This window comes from Phyllostomus hastatus, unplaced genomic scaffold (genome assembly GCF_019186645.2).
Source record: "Phyllostomus hastatus isolate PE091 unplaced genomic scaffold, TTU_PhHast_1.1 phas_contig_80, whole genome shotgun sequence".
Classification (NCBI taxonomy): Eukaryota; Metazoa; Chordata; class Mammalia; order Chiroptera; family Phyllostomidae; genus Phyllostomus; species Phyllostomus hastatus.
Window position 1 is genome coordinate 43,722,552 of NW_025333960.1, and position 19,337 is coordinate 43,741,888.

At 40.9% G+C, this 19,337-nt stretch overlaps 1 protein-coding gene across 1 annotated transcript; it reads left to right on the plus strand.

The window, feature by feature from the left end:
* The first annotated feature begins 402 nt into the window (after positions 1 to 402).
* On the plus strand, positions 403 to 6,001 carry LOC123826157 (dynactin associated protein). Its single transcript, XM_045850105.1, has 3 exons — positions 403 to 817; positions 3,096 to 3,176; positions 4,025 to 6,001. The coding sequence occupies exons 1-3, from the start codon at positions 788 to 790 to the stop codon at positions 4,448 to 4,450; spliced, it is 537 nt and encodes a 178-aa protein (XP_045706061.1). The 5' UTR covers positions 403 to 787; the 3' UTR covers positions 4,451 to 6,001.
* The last annotated feature ends 13,336 nt before the right edge of the window (positions 6,002 to 19,337 follow it).

A 19,337-nucleotide genomic window follows, 5' to 3' on the forward strand; every position in this document is an offset into this window, starting at 1 on the left:
ATTAGGAGTCTCCAGAAACAGTGACAATTACTACATGACCTAAATCAAGATATTACGTGCTAAAAAGCAGGCAAGGTTTACTGTGGATGATCCTTGATTTATACAATGAAGAGCTACTGAAGCATACTTACATCTTACTTTTACTTTTTACTCTAGCTAAAGCCATTGTAATGTTTTTCTCCTTGTTTAATTCCATGTAGCTACTGACTTAAATAGTGCAGTGGATTTTAATCACCGCCCATCTAAATTTATCATGATCCACTAAGCTCAATATTGTCTTATTTTTGGACAGTTCTGAACTTAGTCATCACTGTAATCCCCGTGCTTAGTCACAGAACTCTGTAATATTTATAATTAAGGAGTGGCTTTGTGGGCTTTTTTCAGAAGCAAAAATTAAATTCCTGACCAGTTAGAAATCAAGTTTCCGGGATTTTAAATAAGTTTTGTGAAATGAAGAGGGCAAGCGTTCCCATCTGCTCAGAATCCTAGAGTTGTTCTTACAGTTCAGAAACTTTTCTACATGACATTTTTTTGAAGGGAGCAAATTTTTTTCTGTTTACTTCTCCCCAACTAGCATAAATTTGTACTTTGGGGTTGAGTATGGAAATTTTTCTCAGGGAATAGGAGTCAGTTAGTTTACATAATCTGGACTGAATATATGTACAGTTATTTAACATAAATTCAGTATTTCCTAACTTCTAATCCACAGAGTGAGTGCAGACAACTCTAGAGTTGTGTTTGGGATCCCAGCACTCTCAGAGCGGAAGGGAAACCACTGCAGCACGCTATGGATACTGAAGAAAACTCGGCTGAGCTGGTGAGTAAACACTCTTTAATCCTTTCATGTTGAATATTCTTGCTTTTGACCTTTTTAAAAATTATTTTATTGTTGTTCAGTTACACTTGTCTGCGTTTACCCCCACCATTCTCCTCCCCACCCCAGCCTTGCTTTTGACTTTTAACATTTAACCCTTCCACAAAATTAATTGCATTTTTTGATGTTTGTTCCTACAGGATGAGTAGAGTCTGAGATTTTATTATCAGTAATCATAAGTGTTGAGAGAGTTATTTAATTTGCCAAATACTGCTTGCATGTCATTGGGGGGTTTTGCATTAGATGTTTTGCTTAAATTTTGACATTTATGTCAGAAACCTATAATAAGGTACCAGTAGACAAAATTTGAGTAGATGATTTGAAATGTGTGTTTATAGCAATTATTAACAATATTATTTATATCTGTGCATATTTTCATTCAATGAAAATGTTTATTCTCTTTGGCCTACTTGTATTTAAACTGGTGATTTGTGAAAAATGTCCTATGGCAGAAGAACTTATGCTTAAAATGTGTTATTCTAGTAATGTAAAAATTCTATTAAAACATTTAAAGGGTCTCACTCACCATTCAAACAAATCCCTTTATTTTACAAATGAGGCTATGAAAATATTAGAAGTCCAACTAGCCAGCAGCAGAACCAGCAGCTGAACTCAAGTTTCTCACATAACAATCATTTCATTACTTTTCAAAATCCCTGACAACTATGTTCCTAACAAAGAAAAATAAGTTTTATAATTAACCTGAGGTTGTAGAACCAAGTGACAAGTCAAACAAGATAAATACAAAGATAGGATTTGACATCGGAATTGCTTTACAACTTGAAGGTTGTATTTTTGGTCAGTTCGAGGATTCATTAACTATACCCCCATAACATTAATTCATAGGATGCCCCATGTGTCAAAGAAGCTGGAAAATGTCATTGCTTTAATATCTTCTGTGCATCATTTTGTCTCTATTTCATAATATAGTAAATATGAATGTGGTATGTTTCCATATACAGAAAACATTTGTGAAATTTATCCCATGAAGTCAAATAATTAGTTAATTGTGCTAAAAAAATACAAACAGTAAAATCAACTTCTAAGACTAAAAAAAGGAATACTTAGAATTTTCCATTTTTAGTAATCTGATGACAATCTCTTAGATCCCCCCAAACAAGGGACACAAGATATTTTCTATGACTTTATAATTATTCTATGACTTTATTTTAGAACATTTAGAAAATGTAGAAAATTACAGAGAAAAATAGTTACCTATGATTCATCCTAAAGAAAATTACTGCTAATATTTTGCTTCTTTTATCCTCCCACCCCAATCTAATGTAATTTTATTGTTTTAGATGATTTATTTTACCGTATGAATTTTCTGTCAATTTACTTATTTCTTTTCCTCTAAAATTTTTTGTAAAGGTCTTAATTATTAAAATTCAGGGAACCAAGAGCTTATGCTACTGAAAACTTTTATAAGAGGACATTTATTTAAGTTGTGTTTTTGTTCTTCAGTAAAGTTTCATGCTTTTCTTTATATCAGTCTTATGGCATTTTGTATGCTTAACCATTTCATGTGCTATATTACTACTGCAAATAGTTCTAATACACACACACATACACAAAACAAGTTCTGTTACCTATAATTTTCATATTTTAACAACCAGCTAACTTAGTGAGTTATTATTTTTGATAGATTACATGGGATTTTGTTTGGACACAATCATATCACGTGCAAACAATGTTAGTTTTACCTTCACATTTCCATTATTGATACATATTGATGAGAACATCTGAAAAATTACCTCATATTGGTTGTCAGAGACATTCGTCATCTCTGGCTGTAAAGGAAGGTGTCTGACATGTCGCTGTCACCATAATCCTGGCCATTGGTTTGAAGTCAGTATTTCTTGTCGTAACAAAACTATTCTTTTATTTTTATTTCTTTGAGATTTGTATTGTTTGTTTGCTTGTGTCAGGGCTGAGTACTGAAATTTGTTAAATGATCCTTGGGCACCTACTGAAATGATCATTTCAGTAGACCATTTATTTTTCTTCTCTGATCATTTGATGGGAAAAATGCATTTTATAATTTAGATCATGAACCCATTTTTAGAGTTTCAGATTCTCCTAGAATTGGATAGTTCTTTATTTAATATATGGTGGAGTCACGTAATTTTTCCTATATTTTATGCATTTATGTTTCTGGATAACCTAAACTTTCTTTAGCCTTAAAAACCAGGGTCATTTGTTTTAAATTCTTTCTCTGCAGTTACCCAGAAATCCCTACTGTTCCAATGAGAGATCACACTGCAGCTGTAGATTGCCTCATGTGACCTTCCAGCCACAATGGGTAAGGTTTGAGAACTGGGGTTGGGGGGGGCATGGGGAGTCCTCAGGAGTCCTTTGGGACAATGAAAACATGGGACACGCAAGCCCTGCCTCACAGCCCCTCTGCAGGACTCTGCTCTCCTTTAACCCTTCACTTGCCACTCATCTGTTGGCTAGTCTACACTTCTTCCCAGCTGCCACTCCATGAACTCTGGGCGAAACCTAGAGCCCACAGCTCCCAGCCACTTATCACTGTTGTATTCTGTTCCTTTAAGATCCCCTCCATACCAGAGATGTTCTATTTTGCTGTCTTTCTAAGCTCAGTGAAAGTCCTTTTATTTATGTTTAACAGATAAAAATGTATTTAATAAATACCCTTCTAATGATAAACTCTCAATACATAATGTTAAAACAGGAAATAATGATAAACAAAAAAATACTGGCAATTTTTCATTACCCAAAGATAATCAATACAAATGTTTTGATATGTCTATTCATTATTCTTCTGCCCATGAGGACTAATCAGATAATTTAATTTATGCTGCAATGTCAGTAGCCAGTAATAACCTAACAAATATATCCCTGAGGCAATTTACTTGCCTTTGTAATGACACCTTATTGCTTTAGTATGAAAGGGTAACTAGGAGGAGACATTACGTTCTCATGGAATGTGGGCAAGGGGTGTGTATGTATGTGTGTATGTTGGGGAATGTGCTGTTTGAAAGAGAGAGAGACAGAGTGAGGGTGGTTGATAAATTGTGCTTTAAATTACAGCATTTGAAGTAATGGGAAATGTTAGCTTTATTCTAGTTGTAAGCATTTCCCTAAGTTACCACTATGTAATTTGCTGAAATATCCCCTTATGTTAAGCCTTTGCAGGTTGCCGCAAAACCATGGTCACTCTGGAAAACATTTCTGGTGTGTCTGCTGGCCTGTCTGATTGCTGTGGCCCTCGTTGTTCTGGTCGTGTATTTTGTTCACCTTGGCAAGCCCATCTTCATCATTCATGCAGACGGGAAGGCCTATCATGTGGCCTGCACCTCTGGCTCTAGCCCATCTCCTGCCGCAGTTCCTACCCCATGTCCTACCCCATCTCCTGCCCCATGTCCTACCCCATCTCCTGCTGCATTTCCTACTTCATCTCCTGCCCCATCTACACTTCACGGATCTCAGAGCACCCTACCTTCTACCTCTGTGACCAACCAAAGCTCTTCCACCACGGTGCGTCCATCTGCCATGGGGACCGCACCAGAACACGAAGTCCTCATTGAAGAAGAAGAAGGAGGACATCCTTGAGCCCTCCGCCCTCCTCAAGCCAGGTCAACACTCTTATGCTGAAGGAGGCTCGTCTAAGCTAATCTGTCCTCCCTGACAAGAGATTCCAAAGCATTTGACTTCATGAGATCTTGCCCCTCTTGCTCAGTCACTGGCTGGATTCCCATATGGTGACGACTCAGTCTCGGGACTGGCAATGTTCAAATGATCAGAAAAGAAAAATTTCAGCTCTGCCTGGTTAACTCATCTAGACAGGGTCCAGAGTTTTCTCTTGACCCCTTTCATACAACTGGCCTCGGTTATCACCCATGAAGTTTTAGCTGCAGCAGAGGCTGTCATGTGGATCCTGCTCTACTTAAGCTAGTATGTGTCGTTTGTTATTGATTATTTCCCAGTCTATCTTCAGCATTTTTATCCCAACTGAGAAAAAGAAAAATGTTCAAGCAAAGTGATTATTGCTCACTGATTATTAAATACCTATGGATCATTATGTAAGTGTTCTTCTTATTGGGGGATGGAGAAAAGAAGGGGAGATCACTGAGGACAGGAATAATCAAGGGAGATTTTAGAGAAGGGCTGACGGTTGAAGAAGGGTGAAAATTTGGATTTAGGTAGAGGTCATTAAAACAGAAAATGATAGGGCTAAGGGGGTTTAATAGATTTAAAAGGAAAAGTACACTTAGAAACACTTTAAATGTCCAAGTGATGTATTTTTATATCTGCACCTTTTTCACTGACATTATCAATATTATTTTCCATATTTGATATGCTGCTTAATCTCTAAACCACTATAAACTACATTTATAAAATATGAACATTTAAATTGTGTCATACTTTGTACCGTAAATTTGAGAGCACATGCTTATCATTTGTTGTGAAATACAGACTCTTGTCCATTATTACTTATAGTCTAAGTGTTTGGTACTTAGTAAAAGCGTGAACATTTCAATCTGGAAAAGACTTCAGAATAAAGTCATCCGCCCATTCCCCTCTCCCCATCCTCCAAACTCCACAAGGGTAGTAAGTGTGAATGAATTTTTTTCCAGTATGGTAGTGAATCAATTCATTTCTCTTATAATTTTGTCTTCATTACTTGTGGAAAAGAAAGATTCAATTTATTAGGTTAAAATGTGCTTCCTTAGATAATTTAAACCTTGTTATGTGATTTAAAAGAAGAGCTTTCAATAAAAGATTAATTTACTGCTAATTTTTTTTAAGTTTTGTATTCTAGCTGCTGTTTTCTTCCTTTACTCTTAGGAAATACAGAAGGCAGTGTGATAATACAGGAAGGATAATTTCTTTGTGTTTAAGGAGAACCTTCTCTTAGCAATGAAATTCCTACATTGAGTATTTGGTTGGAGGACATTGTAACTGAGGTCGTTAAAGTTCTGTGCTTTGTAGAGCAGAGATGTGCATTAGCTCACAGATTCTTTCATTGCTCTGGACTTCCACGGTTCAATAAAATAGTAAAAAATAGTAAACAGATTTGTGGGAAATATTTTCACAAGTTAAAGTATCTAACAAAAATTGTACAAAGCACTATGAAAATATTAAGTGATGTGTGCCTGTCCAATAAATAAATACCCAGTTTTAATTATTTGTTTAGCAAATATCGAAGCCATACATGCTCTAACATTATTGTTTCAGAAATGTATTCACCGCACCTACATGACAGGAATATATTTTACATCAGGGAGCTTCTCTATTTAAAATGTCTTCTACAAGCACTTTGGGGACTCCATCATTTTGCTCCTAAATTCCAAGTGATTCATGTGGCATTAAAATGTCAAGTTTTCAAATACACTTTACCAAATAACTGTGTATAACTCACTTCTTTGGATGCCTTATTAAAAAGGGAATCCAAAGAAGTGCATTTACCTGTACAGATAGAAGTTCCATGTATCTACACAGAAAATATGCTGCAATAGGTAGCCCTACTCTGTGACGACACTCGCAAATATTTGGGGGAACCCGTTCAGAAGGCACACTGTTTAAGCCATTCGCTTTGATTTTGTGTGGTTTCCAAAGCTTTTTGAGCTTTGGCAGCATCTTTGTAACACATGATCTGTGAATTTTCGCCTGCTTCATCTTTAGTTCTTCAGCAACCTCCTCAGCTTCTTCTTAAGACGCCTGGGAATGATGGGCTTCGATGTCAGTGTCACCATCAAGGCAAACATGTTTCCACTTTGTCCCTAGCTCACTGTTGTCATGACACCCTGAGAGCATTTTCAAAGTTTGGTAGAAGTCCCTCTTTGTCCTTCAAAGTGCTCCCTGCCATCAAACGGTTTCTTTCTAAAATCACATGCAGCGTTCATGATTTTTCCCCACTGGGACTTTAATTTTTTTTTAATTAGATTTTCTACTTACGTTTCCTCCTCATATTTTTTTAATGATATTTTAATACCCAACTGGACAGGATGAGTTTTACAATGTCCGTAATGTGCCTCAAGGCAAACGCAAACAAAATAAACACGTGGTAGTAGATTAACAACAAAAAGGAGCAGTGGGCGTAATTGTGCACAGGGGCGGGATGTCACCGAGATAACGGCCTAGGAGACGGCAGCCTCACTGCACCGCCCCTCCCCCCACCTATATCAACAATCAGAAAGCTACTGATGAATGAAGCAGCTCTGGGAGAGCTGTGGAGTCTGCTTAAGACACTTCAACAACCGCAGAACACACACACACACACCCAGAATAATTGCAAATAAAGAGAAGGAAGACCGCTTCATTTTGTCTGAATCATCCCGTCTCCCACGCAGGCATTGTTCAGCACCAAGAGGGATTGTCCCAGCTAGAAAGAGTTCTGCTTGCCAGGAAAAGATGAGCGGGGTGAGCAACCAGCCTGCCCAGCCCTTCAGTGCACCGCACAAAGATTTCCTGCTTTGACTTTGCCCCACCCAGACTGGCAAAGCTGAGACATGCAGAGATGGCGAAGATCAGCGCAGAAAGGCAGGGGCTACCGGTGGCGGCCCTGCAGCTGGAGTCATCCCTGTTCTACACATAAATCCAGCGGCTTTTGCCACTGAAGAAGGAACCAATGGCCAGCATAGCAGCAGATTTCACCAGGTTTTACTCCTCCCGAGTACTTGTGTTTGCTGCCACCAGCTGCCACAGTCCCTCCCCACTCTTTTCCATCCCTGCCCCCACTGGACCCTGGTAACTGCGTGGGCAGCCAGCCCAAACCACTAGGCTGCAAAGTGTGAGATACAGGCACAGACCCTCACAGCGGATGCCCACCACCGTGTGCATGCATGGGAATAGCCGCCCCAGCTGTGCCCCTGTGCTCTGCAGGCCTGCCGCCTGCCACAGGTGTCCAACGTTGTGTCGTATCTGGGGAAGATGGGATAGCCACAAGAGAGCAGGTGACAGCCAAGGGTCCACTGCTGCTTGTGGGCTCAGATCAGGACCTGTCTCTGTCACTGGCCTGCACTGCTGTGCTTACCCTGAGCTAGCCACTCGAGCTGTGCACTGAGGCCCCCAGCCCAACTCATCAAGAGCTTCCACTGTTGTGTACTTGTAGTGAAATACAGCAGCCTAAGTAGTGCACACTGCCAGTCAGGACCCCCACAGCTGCCTTTGGGCCTGCAGTTAGCCCTGGCCCGCACCACGGTGTGTGTGTTGGTGAAAGGCCCCTGCCACCACACAGGCACCTGAAGCTGGCCCCGCAGCCAAGGGTGGTACACTACTATCATTGACCACGACTGTGGGGTCCCTCGTCACTGGACCTGGAGGTGCTGCTGAAGACCCCAACAGTCCTTGAAGCCACCACAGGCTCCTCACTGTGCTGGTCAAGGACCACGTGGCTGTCAAAGTTGGGGGCTCTGTATGTCTTCTTGGACTCATTGCCACACTTGTGTCCTACACCACCAGACTTGGTTTTCTAGGTGTTGCAACATGCCCGCACCCCAACATAGGAGTACCCCTGAGCTGAAGTCAGTTCATACAGCCTGGGGAGGTGATTCCTTCTTCAAATGTGCAGACAGACACCCACGTGAGGCTACACGGTTGTGGGGAATCAGAGAAACATTAACCCACTGAAGGAACACAGTGCACTTCCAGCAGCTGGTGGAAAATGAATGCATTTCCAGGAATTACCCAACAAAAAAAATCTAGATAATTGTTATGAGGATTCTCAGAGAGCTACAAGTGAACACAGATAAACACTTTAAAAATATCAGGAAAACAATATATGAGAAGTTCAACAAAGTGGCAGAAAACATAAAATAAGAACCAAACAGAAATTTTGGGGCTGAAGAATTCAATGACTGAATTAAAGAACTCAGTAGAGAGCTTCAGTAATAGACTTGGCCAAGCAGAACAAAGAACTGGGAACCCTAAAGAGAGATTAATGATACTCTCCAACAGGAAAAAAAAAACACACACAAAAAAAACAGTGAAAAAAATCTGTGTAATCTATGGGATAAGTCAAAACAATCAGTTTAAAATTTACTACAGTTCCAGAAAGAGGAGAAAGGAAAAAGAGGACAGAAAATTCATTTAAAGAAAGAATGGCTGAGAACTTCCCAAATCTGGAAGATATTCAGGCATCAAAGTTCATGAAACTCACGTTTCACTAAAGAAACTCAAATAAAAAGGATCCTCTTCAAGACACCCTATAATGAAACTGTCAAAAAAAGATAAAAAGAGCCTTAATCTTTTCATTTCAGCTTAAAGACTCAGCATTTCTGGTAACGAAAGTCTAGTGGTGATGAATTAACTTGGCTTTTGATTGTCTGGGAAAGTCTTTATCTCTCCTTTTATGAGGCCAGAATTATGCTAATACCAGAGCTGGATAAGGACACTATAAGGAAACACAACTATAGGCCAATATCCTTAATTAGTAAATATGCAAAAATTCTCAACAAAATATTAGCAAACCAAATGCAACAGCACATTAAGAAGGTCATAAACCATGGTCAAACTAAAAAGTTTCTGAACAGCAAAGGAAACCATCAACAAAATGAAAATACAACCTGAGAATGGGAGAAAATATTTGCAAATCAAATATCTGGTAAGGGGTTAATATCCAAAGCATATAAAGAACTCAAACAACAGGAAAAAAGAGTCTGATTAAAACATAGGCCGATGAACTGAATAAACATTCTTCTCAGCGAAGACATACGAATGGCCAACAGGTCCACGAAAGGTACTCATCATCAGGGACAAACCGAAACCACGAGATGTCACCCCACACTTGTAAGAATGGCTATGTTCAAAAAGACAAGAGATAAGTGTTGGTGAGCGTGTGAAGAAAAGGAAACCCTTGTGCACTATATATGGAAACGTGAGTTGGTGCAGCCATTATGGAAAACTGCATATAGCAGCTGTCCCCAATCTTTTTGGCACTAGGGACCAGTTTTGTGGAAGACAGTTTTTCCATGGACGGGGGTGGCAGGAGGAGACAAGAGGCGGCGCTCAGGCAGTAATGCAAGCGAAGCTTCACCGGCTCTCCTGTCCGCCACTCACCTCCTGCTGTGTGGCCCAGTTCTTTTCTTTAAAGTATATTTTATTGATTATGCTATTACAGTTGTCCCATTTTTTTCTCCCCTTTATTCCCCTCCACTCTGCACATTGACCGGTACCAGTCCGTGGCCTGGGGGTTGGGGACCCCAGTATATAGGATCCTCAAGAAATTAAAACTATGATAGAGCAATCACACTTCTGGGTGTACACTGGAAAGAGACGATAACAGAATCTGGAAGAAATATCTGCGTTCCCATGTTCATTGCAGTGCTATTCCCAATGCCAAGATATGAGAACAGCCTGAGTATCTGTCAAAGATGAATGACTGAAGAAGGCATTATATAAATATGCACACAGACATACCTGTCCAGAAGGTATCCAACCATGTAATATGAAAAATAGAGACATTTATCAAGGAAGATACGATACAAGGAGCATTGTACATAGGACAATGATGCCTCAGTCCCCTTCAAAGTAGGCACCTTGATACCTTGTACAGTTGTCCCAATTCTCATCACTGTCCCATCATACTTTCCTGACTGTCATTGATGGTCTGAAATCTCTTCCCCTTCAAAGGTGATTTTAGTTTTGGGAAAAGCCAGATGTTGTGGAGTGCCAAACCTGGGCTGAGTTAGGCAGGCTGGGTGATCTGATGTTTTGCCAAAAAACTCTGGATGAGACGTGATACATGAGTGGGCACATTGTTACGATGAAGCTGCCAATCACCAGTTGCCCATAGCTGCAGCCTTCCAAATCATCCGGAATTTTCCATGGAGGAGTTTTCAAGCTGAATGCAAAAACTGATGCAAATTCGTTGTGTTCTACTGGCTCAGTCATTTTGAATGTGACAGCCACACAGTACACATGCTCACTCAACAGCATCTGCGCCCCCAATGACCAGTACAGTGAAGTTGTCATTGTTCACACGTGCACATTCCAGACATCTCTCCCTGGCTGCCAGGTTATGTCAATGTTGCATGAACCATTTTTGTAATGTTAACAATGGCTGGACTTTTTCCAGATGGATTTATATAATATACACTATATATATGTATATACATATATACATACATACATGGTGGGGCAAAAGTAGGTTTACAGTTGTTCCTATGGAAAATAATACTATAATTAATAAATAACAATATAAGATTAAACTCTGTTTTGTGTACTCACAACTGTAAACCCACTTTTGTGACATTTGTGACAACATGAATGGAATGTAAAGGCATTGTGCTAGGTGAAATAAACCAGGCAGACAGGCAGATACTCTGTGATATCACTTCTTTGTAAGATGCAAAAAAAGCCAAAATTGTAATAACAGAATTGAATGGTGGTTACCAGGGGCAGGGGGCGGGGTGGGGAGAATGAAGAGATTTTTGTCCAAGACACAAGTTGGAAGGTAAGTAAGTCCTGGGGATATAATGCATGACATGGTGATTATAGTTAACAACTCTGTATTATATACTTGGAAGTTGCTAAGAAGAGAGTAAATCTTAAATGTTCTCACCCAAGAAGGAAATGGTAATTGTGTGACCTGGTAGAGGTGTTAGCTAAGCTATGATGGAAATTATTTTGCAACATATAAGTGTTTCAAATCAACACATTGTACACCTTAAGCTTACATGATGTTATATACCAATGATATCTTAATAAAGCTGGAAAAATTAATGACATGAAGTAATTGTGCACAACAACTAATGCTACATTTTCCAGCAGCAGTTTGGGCGTGTTTGCTCCAAGTGTAGTCCGGTTTTTAAGTAACACTGTCAGCACCCATGCTTCTGTATCAGTTGTATTTGTTTCTATATTTGGAGTCATCCTAAAGGAAGACATGGGTGCATCTTGCAAATAAAACCAGAACCCCTAACTCATTACTTACTACTTACTACACCAAGGACCACTGTATTAGTTAAGATACATTCAGCTATGTGTGACAGATGTTCCTGAATTACAGTCAAGTTGGAGAACTTATTGAAGAAAATATATAGAAGTTTCTCTCACATACAGGGCAGAAACTGAAGGTAGTTGGTTCAGAGATGGAAAAAGTAACTTCATGGCCAAGAGAGACCTAGACCCCTTTATCTCATTGCTCCGTGTACAAAGCATTTGACTTCTATTTCACAGTTCGAAATGGCTGTGTAAGCACCAGTCATTTTGTCTGCATTCCAGCCAGCAGACAGGAAGAGAAATGGATCCTTTCCTCTAAGCATATTTCTCAGAAGTTGTACCCAACAATTTTATTATATCCCATTGCCGTAAATTAGTCAGTCATACAGCCACACCTAACTGGAGGGAAGACCGAGGAATGGAAAGATTGCTCTGGGTATTTGTGTGACCACTGAGAGGTCTCTTTATAAGAAAAACAGACAGAATGGATATTCTGAAACAACCTGGAGTCTCTGTCACAACAATTACATCCAATATTTTTTAGAGGAAGAAGTAAGCATTTCACTTCAAATTCTTAATCCTTCTACGAACCCCAGGTACTCTTTCATAAACATTCTCACAGTTGCGAAATTATAACAGTGCCTAATAATCATGAGTCAGATGTGCTCAGTTACAGGGTCAAAGGGAGATGACCTCAGGTGCCAACCACACCAGCTGAGGATTAAGGTCTCTGGGAGCTTCACCTGGCACAGGTGAGCATCAAGCATCCCTCCCTGAAGGAGGGAGTTCATGCCTTATGTTTTTGTGTGTCCCTGCAGAACCCAGCCCTGTGCCTGGACTGGGAACACAGGGCAACTGGCTACAGCCAGTTGGGGCACTGGCTACAGCCCAGCAGTGTCACACAGGAAGAGACCGTGGAGTTTATCCAAGGCAAACTCTCCACTTTTGAGATAAAGATCCCGAGCCGGGACGAAGCGGTGAGTGGTGAGTGCTGACACAGTGCCACGGACTGGAGCCCTGTTGGCTCTCTGACGGTGTGTTAGTGGTCACGCCGAGATGACGTGACTCGGATCTCGGGCTGAGCACTAACGAGAAACCCTCCACTTTACATGTTCTGACTGCCATTCTGACTTTCTTCCTGCGTGTATGAATGCGCTCAACTCACATTTTATTAATGCCTCACGTTTAACTTTATTTTTATTGCATTTTTCCATTACCACGTATCCCCCTTATGCCTCCCTGCTGCTCCTGCAGTCACCACACTGTTGCCCTTGAGTCCTCTTTCCTTTTTTTGCTCGATCCCTCCAACCCCTAGACCAGGGGGGTTGTCTTCAAAGGGCCAAAATAATCTGAGGACTGTATAGATGTAACTACTCCTTAACTGTTAGGGAGTGGAAATCACATTCGGCCCTTCGAAGGCAACTGTGAGGCTGATGTGGCCCCCGGTGCAAAGGAGTTTGATGCCCCTGCCCTAAGCCCTTCCCCCCACTAGCTGTCATCTGCTCTCCATCGATGAGTCTGTCTCTGTTTTGCTTGTTAGCTCGCTTTGCTTATTAGATTCTCCATATGAATGAAATCGTATGGCATTTGTCTTTCTCTGACTGGCTTATTTCACTTAGCATGATTTTCTCCAGGTCCATCCATGCTGTCACAAAGGATAAAATCTATTTTTTATGGCTGAGCAGTATTCCATTGTGTGAATGGCCCACAATTGTTTTATCCGCTCATCTACTGATGAACACTTGGGCTGCTTCCATATCTCGGTGAGTATATATGTAAATAACGCTGCAATGAACACAGAGGTGCTTTTGTTCTTTTGCGTTAGTGTTTTGGGTTCCTTCGGATATATTCCCAGAAGTGGAGATGCTGGATCAAAAGGCAGATCCATTTTTAATTTTTTGAGCTATCTCCATACTGTTTTCCATGGTGCTACACCAATTTGCATTTCCACCAACAGAGCAAAAGGGTTCCCCTTTCTCCACATCCTCGCCAGTACTTGTTGTTTGTTGATTTACTGATGATAGTCATTCTGACAAGTGTGAGATGGTACCTCATTGTGGTTTTAATTTTCATTTCTCTGATGATTAGTGACATTGAGCATCTTTTCATACAGGAAACCATCAACGAGATGAAAAGACAACATATGGAATGGGAGAACATATTTGCCAATACATATAGTGAGAGGTTAATATCCAAAATTTATAAAGTACTTATAAAACTCAACACCAAAGAAACAAACAATTCAATCAGAAGATGGGCAAAGGATCTGAATAGACACTTCTCCAAAGAGGACATGCAGATGGCCAGCAGACTTTACCTCATCTGTATGTATTTTATTTCCACTTGGAAGAAAATAATATACTCCAAAGAAATTTTACTCTGCATATTTTCCATCATGTCTTCAATTTGACTTTTAATTTTCCCTGAGAACCAGGTTTTCTTTTTTTCAGGTCTCAAAGGGTTTTATGTTTATCTCTAAATAGAGTAAATAGAGTAGTTGAAGTGTACAAGGTCTAAAACCAAACTGTCCCACTTACTCTGTGACCTTTGGCAAATTACCTGACCTCTCTGTGCCTCTGTGTCCTCATCTAGGAAGTGGAGATAAAAAAGACCAGTTACTTCATATGTCTATTGTGAAGGGTGAATAGATTAATACACATGAAACACGTGGCCTGGCACCTGGCAAATGTTCAGTAAACGTTATCTGAAGATACCGGTGAGTTCTTAAGTCAAGGACAGTGTTACCCTTACCACCTAGCACATTTCTGTCCATTGTTCTTCCTTTAATTAATAATTTATATGTATTTAGAAAATTACAACCAACATTGTCATTCAGCTAAGAAAAAATGTCACAACGTCGTTGGAGCTTCTGAGAGAGCATGACTATGTGGTTATGTAAAGCTGAATAGAGGCTCGGGGTTGGGTGGAATAAAATTAAAGGGCACTTGCAGTGGTTGGAGGTAAAGGTCGAGTGGGGGATGACAGGACCCCCTCCCCTCCTGCGGGAGGAGCGGGACGAAGGTGCTAGTAGCTGGCTAAGCCACGTTAAGGCACCTCCTCAAAGTAAAAAATAGTTGTGAAACACATTTAGCTATTTTTTAAAAATTGGGAACCAGTTAGAACCACCTTAGTACCAAAAATTAAGATTTAAATTTTTTAAAAAAAAGGTAAACGGGGTCAAATATGTGGTGGCAGAAGAAGGTATGACTTGGATGGTGGCATACATTATAGAATTGTTGGAATCTATGTAATCTCATTAACCAATGTCACCCCAATAAATGTAATTAAAATATTTTAGAGAATGAAATCTATTTGTGTATATTTCAGCTTATACCGTGCTTTAGGTTCTCACAGACCCTTCCCCAAGGCCATCTTAATAACATGTATGTACTTAAACCAATTGCTCTTGACCAGTAAGCCAGATTATCCTGGTCCCGAGGTGAGCCAGGGCAGGAGGGTAAAGTCAGTTACTTCCACAGGTCTCTCTTCTGTCTGGGAAGGTGTTCACATCGTGCCAGGATTCCTTGTGAGGAACTGGTGGCTTCGCACACAGAGCACGGGCGGAGAACGGCAGGAGGGGCGCCGAGTCCACCCTGCACAGGGAACCACCGAGGCGGGGTGGAGGCCTTGCTTCCACCACTCACCAGCCAGCTGTGCGCCTTCCGCAGACCCTTTCCCACTCAAGGGCGATCAGCGCCTCTGTCTACGAAAGAGAGATAATCACTGTTGTTTCCAAGGTGGTTTTGAAGACGATGTGGCATGTTGAGCATAAAAGCACTTTGCAGCTATGAAAGATCATACCAATAAACAGTGGTATCATTCCTTTTGCTCCTCTTTGGGGATGAAGAACTACTTGGTTTTCAACGTCACCGTGCCGGTGGCACGGTCCTATTGTTCTAGACAAATGAGGCTGTGATCCAATGTGGTTAGTAATAGAGACTTTTGGAGCAGAGAGACTTGGGTTTGAACATCAGTTCTTTGTGTAAGGTGGGTAGGCTTTTACCCTATCCAAATCCCGGAGTTGCAGATGGCTGGGTATAACATTGAGCTGATAAGATGAAATGGAATCGTATTTTTCAGTGGGATAGTTGTATCCTATAGTTAAGCGTTTGCCATGGGTCAGTGGTAGTAAGATAGTCTTACGATTTCCATTTTAAATGCCTGGATTATTCCTACTTTGCTTCAGGACTCCTCCTAGACCGGACTGTGGAGCAGGTGGTGTTTGTTTTCACTGACACCTCACCCTCCTCCGGAGCCTCCTTCCATCTGGACTCCACACGGCGCCCCACGGGCAGCAGGTGATACCCCGCACTGGGTGCGTCACGGTGATTTGATATACATGTACATTGTGAAAGGATTCCCCCATCCAGTTCATTAACACATCCATCACCTCACTTTATTCATCTTTTTTTTTACGTGAACATTTGAGTTCTACTCTCTTAGATTTCAATGTTACAATACAGCATTTCAACAACAATAACTGTTTTTCCTTATATCTTCAGATCTAATTTATCTTAAAGCTGGAAGTTTGTATCTTTTCTCCAACTTGACTCTGTTTTCTTCTTCCCCCAGCCCCTGGCAACCACTTTCTACTCTGTTTATATGAGTTTGGTGTCACAATTTTTACCTAATATATCCATTAACAAATTATTATAGTTCTGTATTTTAATACTTTTTCCCTTTAACTTCACACTAGTTTTATAAGAGATTTATCAACCACCATTATAACATAGGGGTATTCTGAATTTAACTATATATTTACCCTTACCAGTGAGAAATATACTTTCACAAGTTTTCCTGTTACGAATTAGCATCTTTTCACTTTAGTCTGAAAAAGTGCCCTTGACATTTCTTCTAAGGTCAGTCTAGCGTTGGTGAACTCCTCCAATTTTTGTTTGCTTGGAAAACTCTTTTCTTAAATTCTGAAGGACAGAATATGCCGTGTAGATTATTTATTCTTGGTCCACAGTTTTTTCACTCTCAGTACTTTGAATATTTCATGGCATTCTTTTCTGGCCTGCAAAGCTTCCGCTAAAGAATCTGTTGATTGCTTTACATATGTTCCCTTGTAGGTAACAAATTGTTTTCTCTTGCTGCTTTTTAAATTCTCTCTTGTTTTATCCCTTGGATATTTAATTATAATGTGTGTCATTATGGATCTGTTTAGATTTGTCTTATTTGAAACTGTCTGGGCTTCCTGGGTCTGAATGTCTGTTTCCTTCCCCAGGTTAGGGAAGTTTAGCCATCATTTTTTACATAAGCTTTTGTGCTCTTTCTCTCTCCCTCTCTTCCTTCTGGGACCCCTGTAATGTGACGACTGGTCTGCTTGCTGGTGTTCCACAAGCAGGAACAATGTTTTTAACCACTCTACCATGTGACTTTCTCTCCATCTATGGGTGAATTCCACGGTAGGTTTCCACATTAGCAGGGACTAAAGGAAAGAGTCACATTGCAAAGACATGTAGATTAATGCTGTCTGTTTGCTCGTGGCACACGGAGATTCTGTCACTGCCACTGTCTTTTCTTGGTGGGGGGGAGTGGAGCTGAATACAAAGATTGAAGACCAGTGAGGTTATCCTTAGATTTTTTTTTCTTCTAGGTAGCCAGTTTATCTTTTTTATGTTTTCTTAGATATATCTTTCCTCCAAGTAGAATAATGAGGAGACACAGTGACAGCAATAAAGGCATTCGTACATTCAATATTCATTTCATACATGTTATACATAAGGGATGTGCTAGTCACTTGGTGTGAAGTTTGAGTGGAGTCTAGACATAGAACTAATTAGATATAGTGCTTTCCTTAAAAAAAAAAAAAAACCCTGACAGCCTTCAGGGATGGAAAGATGCAGAAATGACCAACTGCACCGGAGTGGGGTTAATAGTAGTGAAATGCCTGTATCAGTGCTTCTCAGCCTGGGGCAGATCTGACCCCTGGGGAACACCAGGCAGTACCTGGAGACAACTTTTTGATTATCATGACAGGCAGACAGTACTGTTGGCATCCGGTGGGTGGAGGCCACGGATGGCATTAAACATTTCATAAGGGATAGTGCAGTGCCCCGCCCCCCAGGTAAAATTACCCTCAGATCTCAGTAGTGCTGAAGCTGGGTCACCATAGCCTATAGACAGAGTGCCTGGGAGCAACTGGCAGGGCGAGTCAGCTGCTAGGCAGACCCAAGAGGTTCCATGGCACAGTGACTATTTGAATCTTGTTCTGAGAGTTGGGTAGAGTTTTTACAGGCAGAGATTTGGGATTGGGATTTCCAGGTAGGAAAAAAAACACATGGTTACCACAGAGTATTGAGTATGTGGGGAATACTCAATACTCTGAGGGGATGATGGGCTGATTATTAGAGAGCATCTTCCAGATAATTGCAAGTTAACAGGCTTGACTGTCATATCCTACAAGATGGGTCTAATTTCAGGCCTCAAATTGGGGCAAAAAGGAACCGTCACATGGAGGACACAGGCTTCTGCCACGACAGGGGAGTTGGCTTCTCTCAGCACCTGAGCTGAGCTTGGTTACTTCCCAGCCCAAGGGGCATTTTTTTCTGCAAGTGGAAAGATTTCTGGGCGAGGAAGTAGAGCACCGTCTTTACGAGCAGGGATCTATGTCTGGGGTGCAGGGTTTATGTGGCTTCAGGGCAGATGCTCTCAGCTGGAGAGCTGGCTTCAGGGGGAAGGTTTGCTCTCACAGCTAAGCCATCTCCTGCCGGCTTTCCTGCCCTGCACAATGGTTCTAGATATTGATGGCACAGAATTGGAACATTAATTATTTTTGACTTGTCATTATTGAATAATTTCATAGATATACAGCATGCATGCTTACAATAACATGTCAACTCTGCTTTCTTAGGATCCTTTCTTAAGTCAGCTGGCTTAATGATGGGTAAGCAACTCCATGCAATGGCCTCATGATTATGTTAAACCCAGAAGAGCCAATGATGAAGCTGACTCATCGTTTGTCATTGCTAGCGCCTCTCCTCTTTCCAGCTCAGATGTGAATTTTCACCCTAAATTGTTTGCGAAGAGAAACTCTGTTAGTTTCCTATTACCACTGTAAAAACTGCCACAAACTTAGTAGCTTAAGTAACAACAATGTACTCTCTTACAATTCTGGAGGCCAGAAGTCCGAACAGACAGACAAACAAACAGAAAGTCTGTCAGGCTAAAAACTCAAGGTGTTGGCAAGACTGGTCCTTCTGGAGGCTCCAGAGGAGACTCTGTTCCTTGCCTTTTCCAGCTTGTAAAGGCCACCAGCACGTGGCTGCATTGTTCCAACCTCTGCCTGTTGTGACGTTACTGTCTCCCCTCTCCTCTCCTGCTCCCTTTCATAAGGACAGTGGTGATTACATCAGCACACCCCTGTAATCCAGGATTATCTCCCTCTCACAAGATCCTAAATTAATCATATCTACAGTCCTTTGTGCCATGTTAGGTAATGTATTCACAGGTTGAGGGGATTAGGGTGTAGACATCTTTGGGAGGCTATTATCCAGTCTCCTACCCACTGCACCGAGCACTTTGGGCACTGAACTACAATCCAGTCTGAACG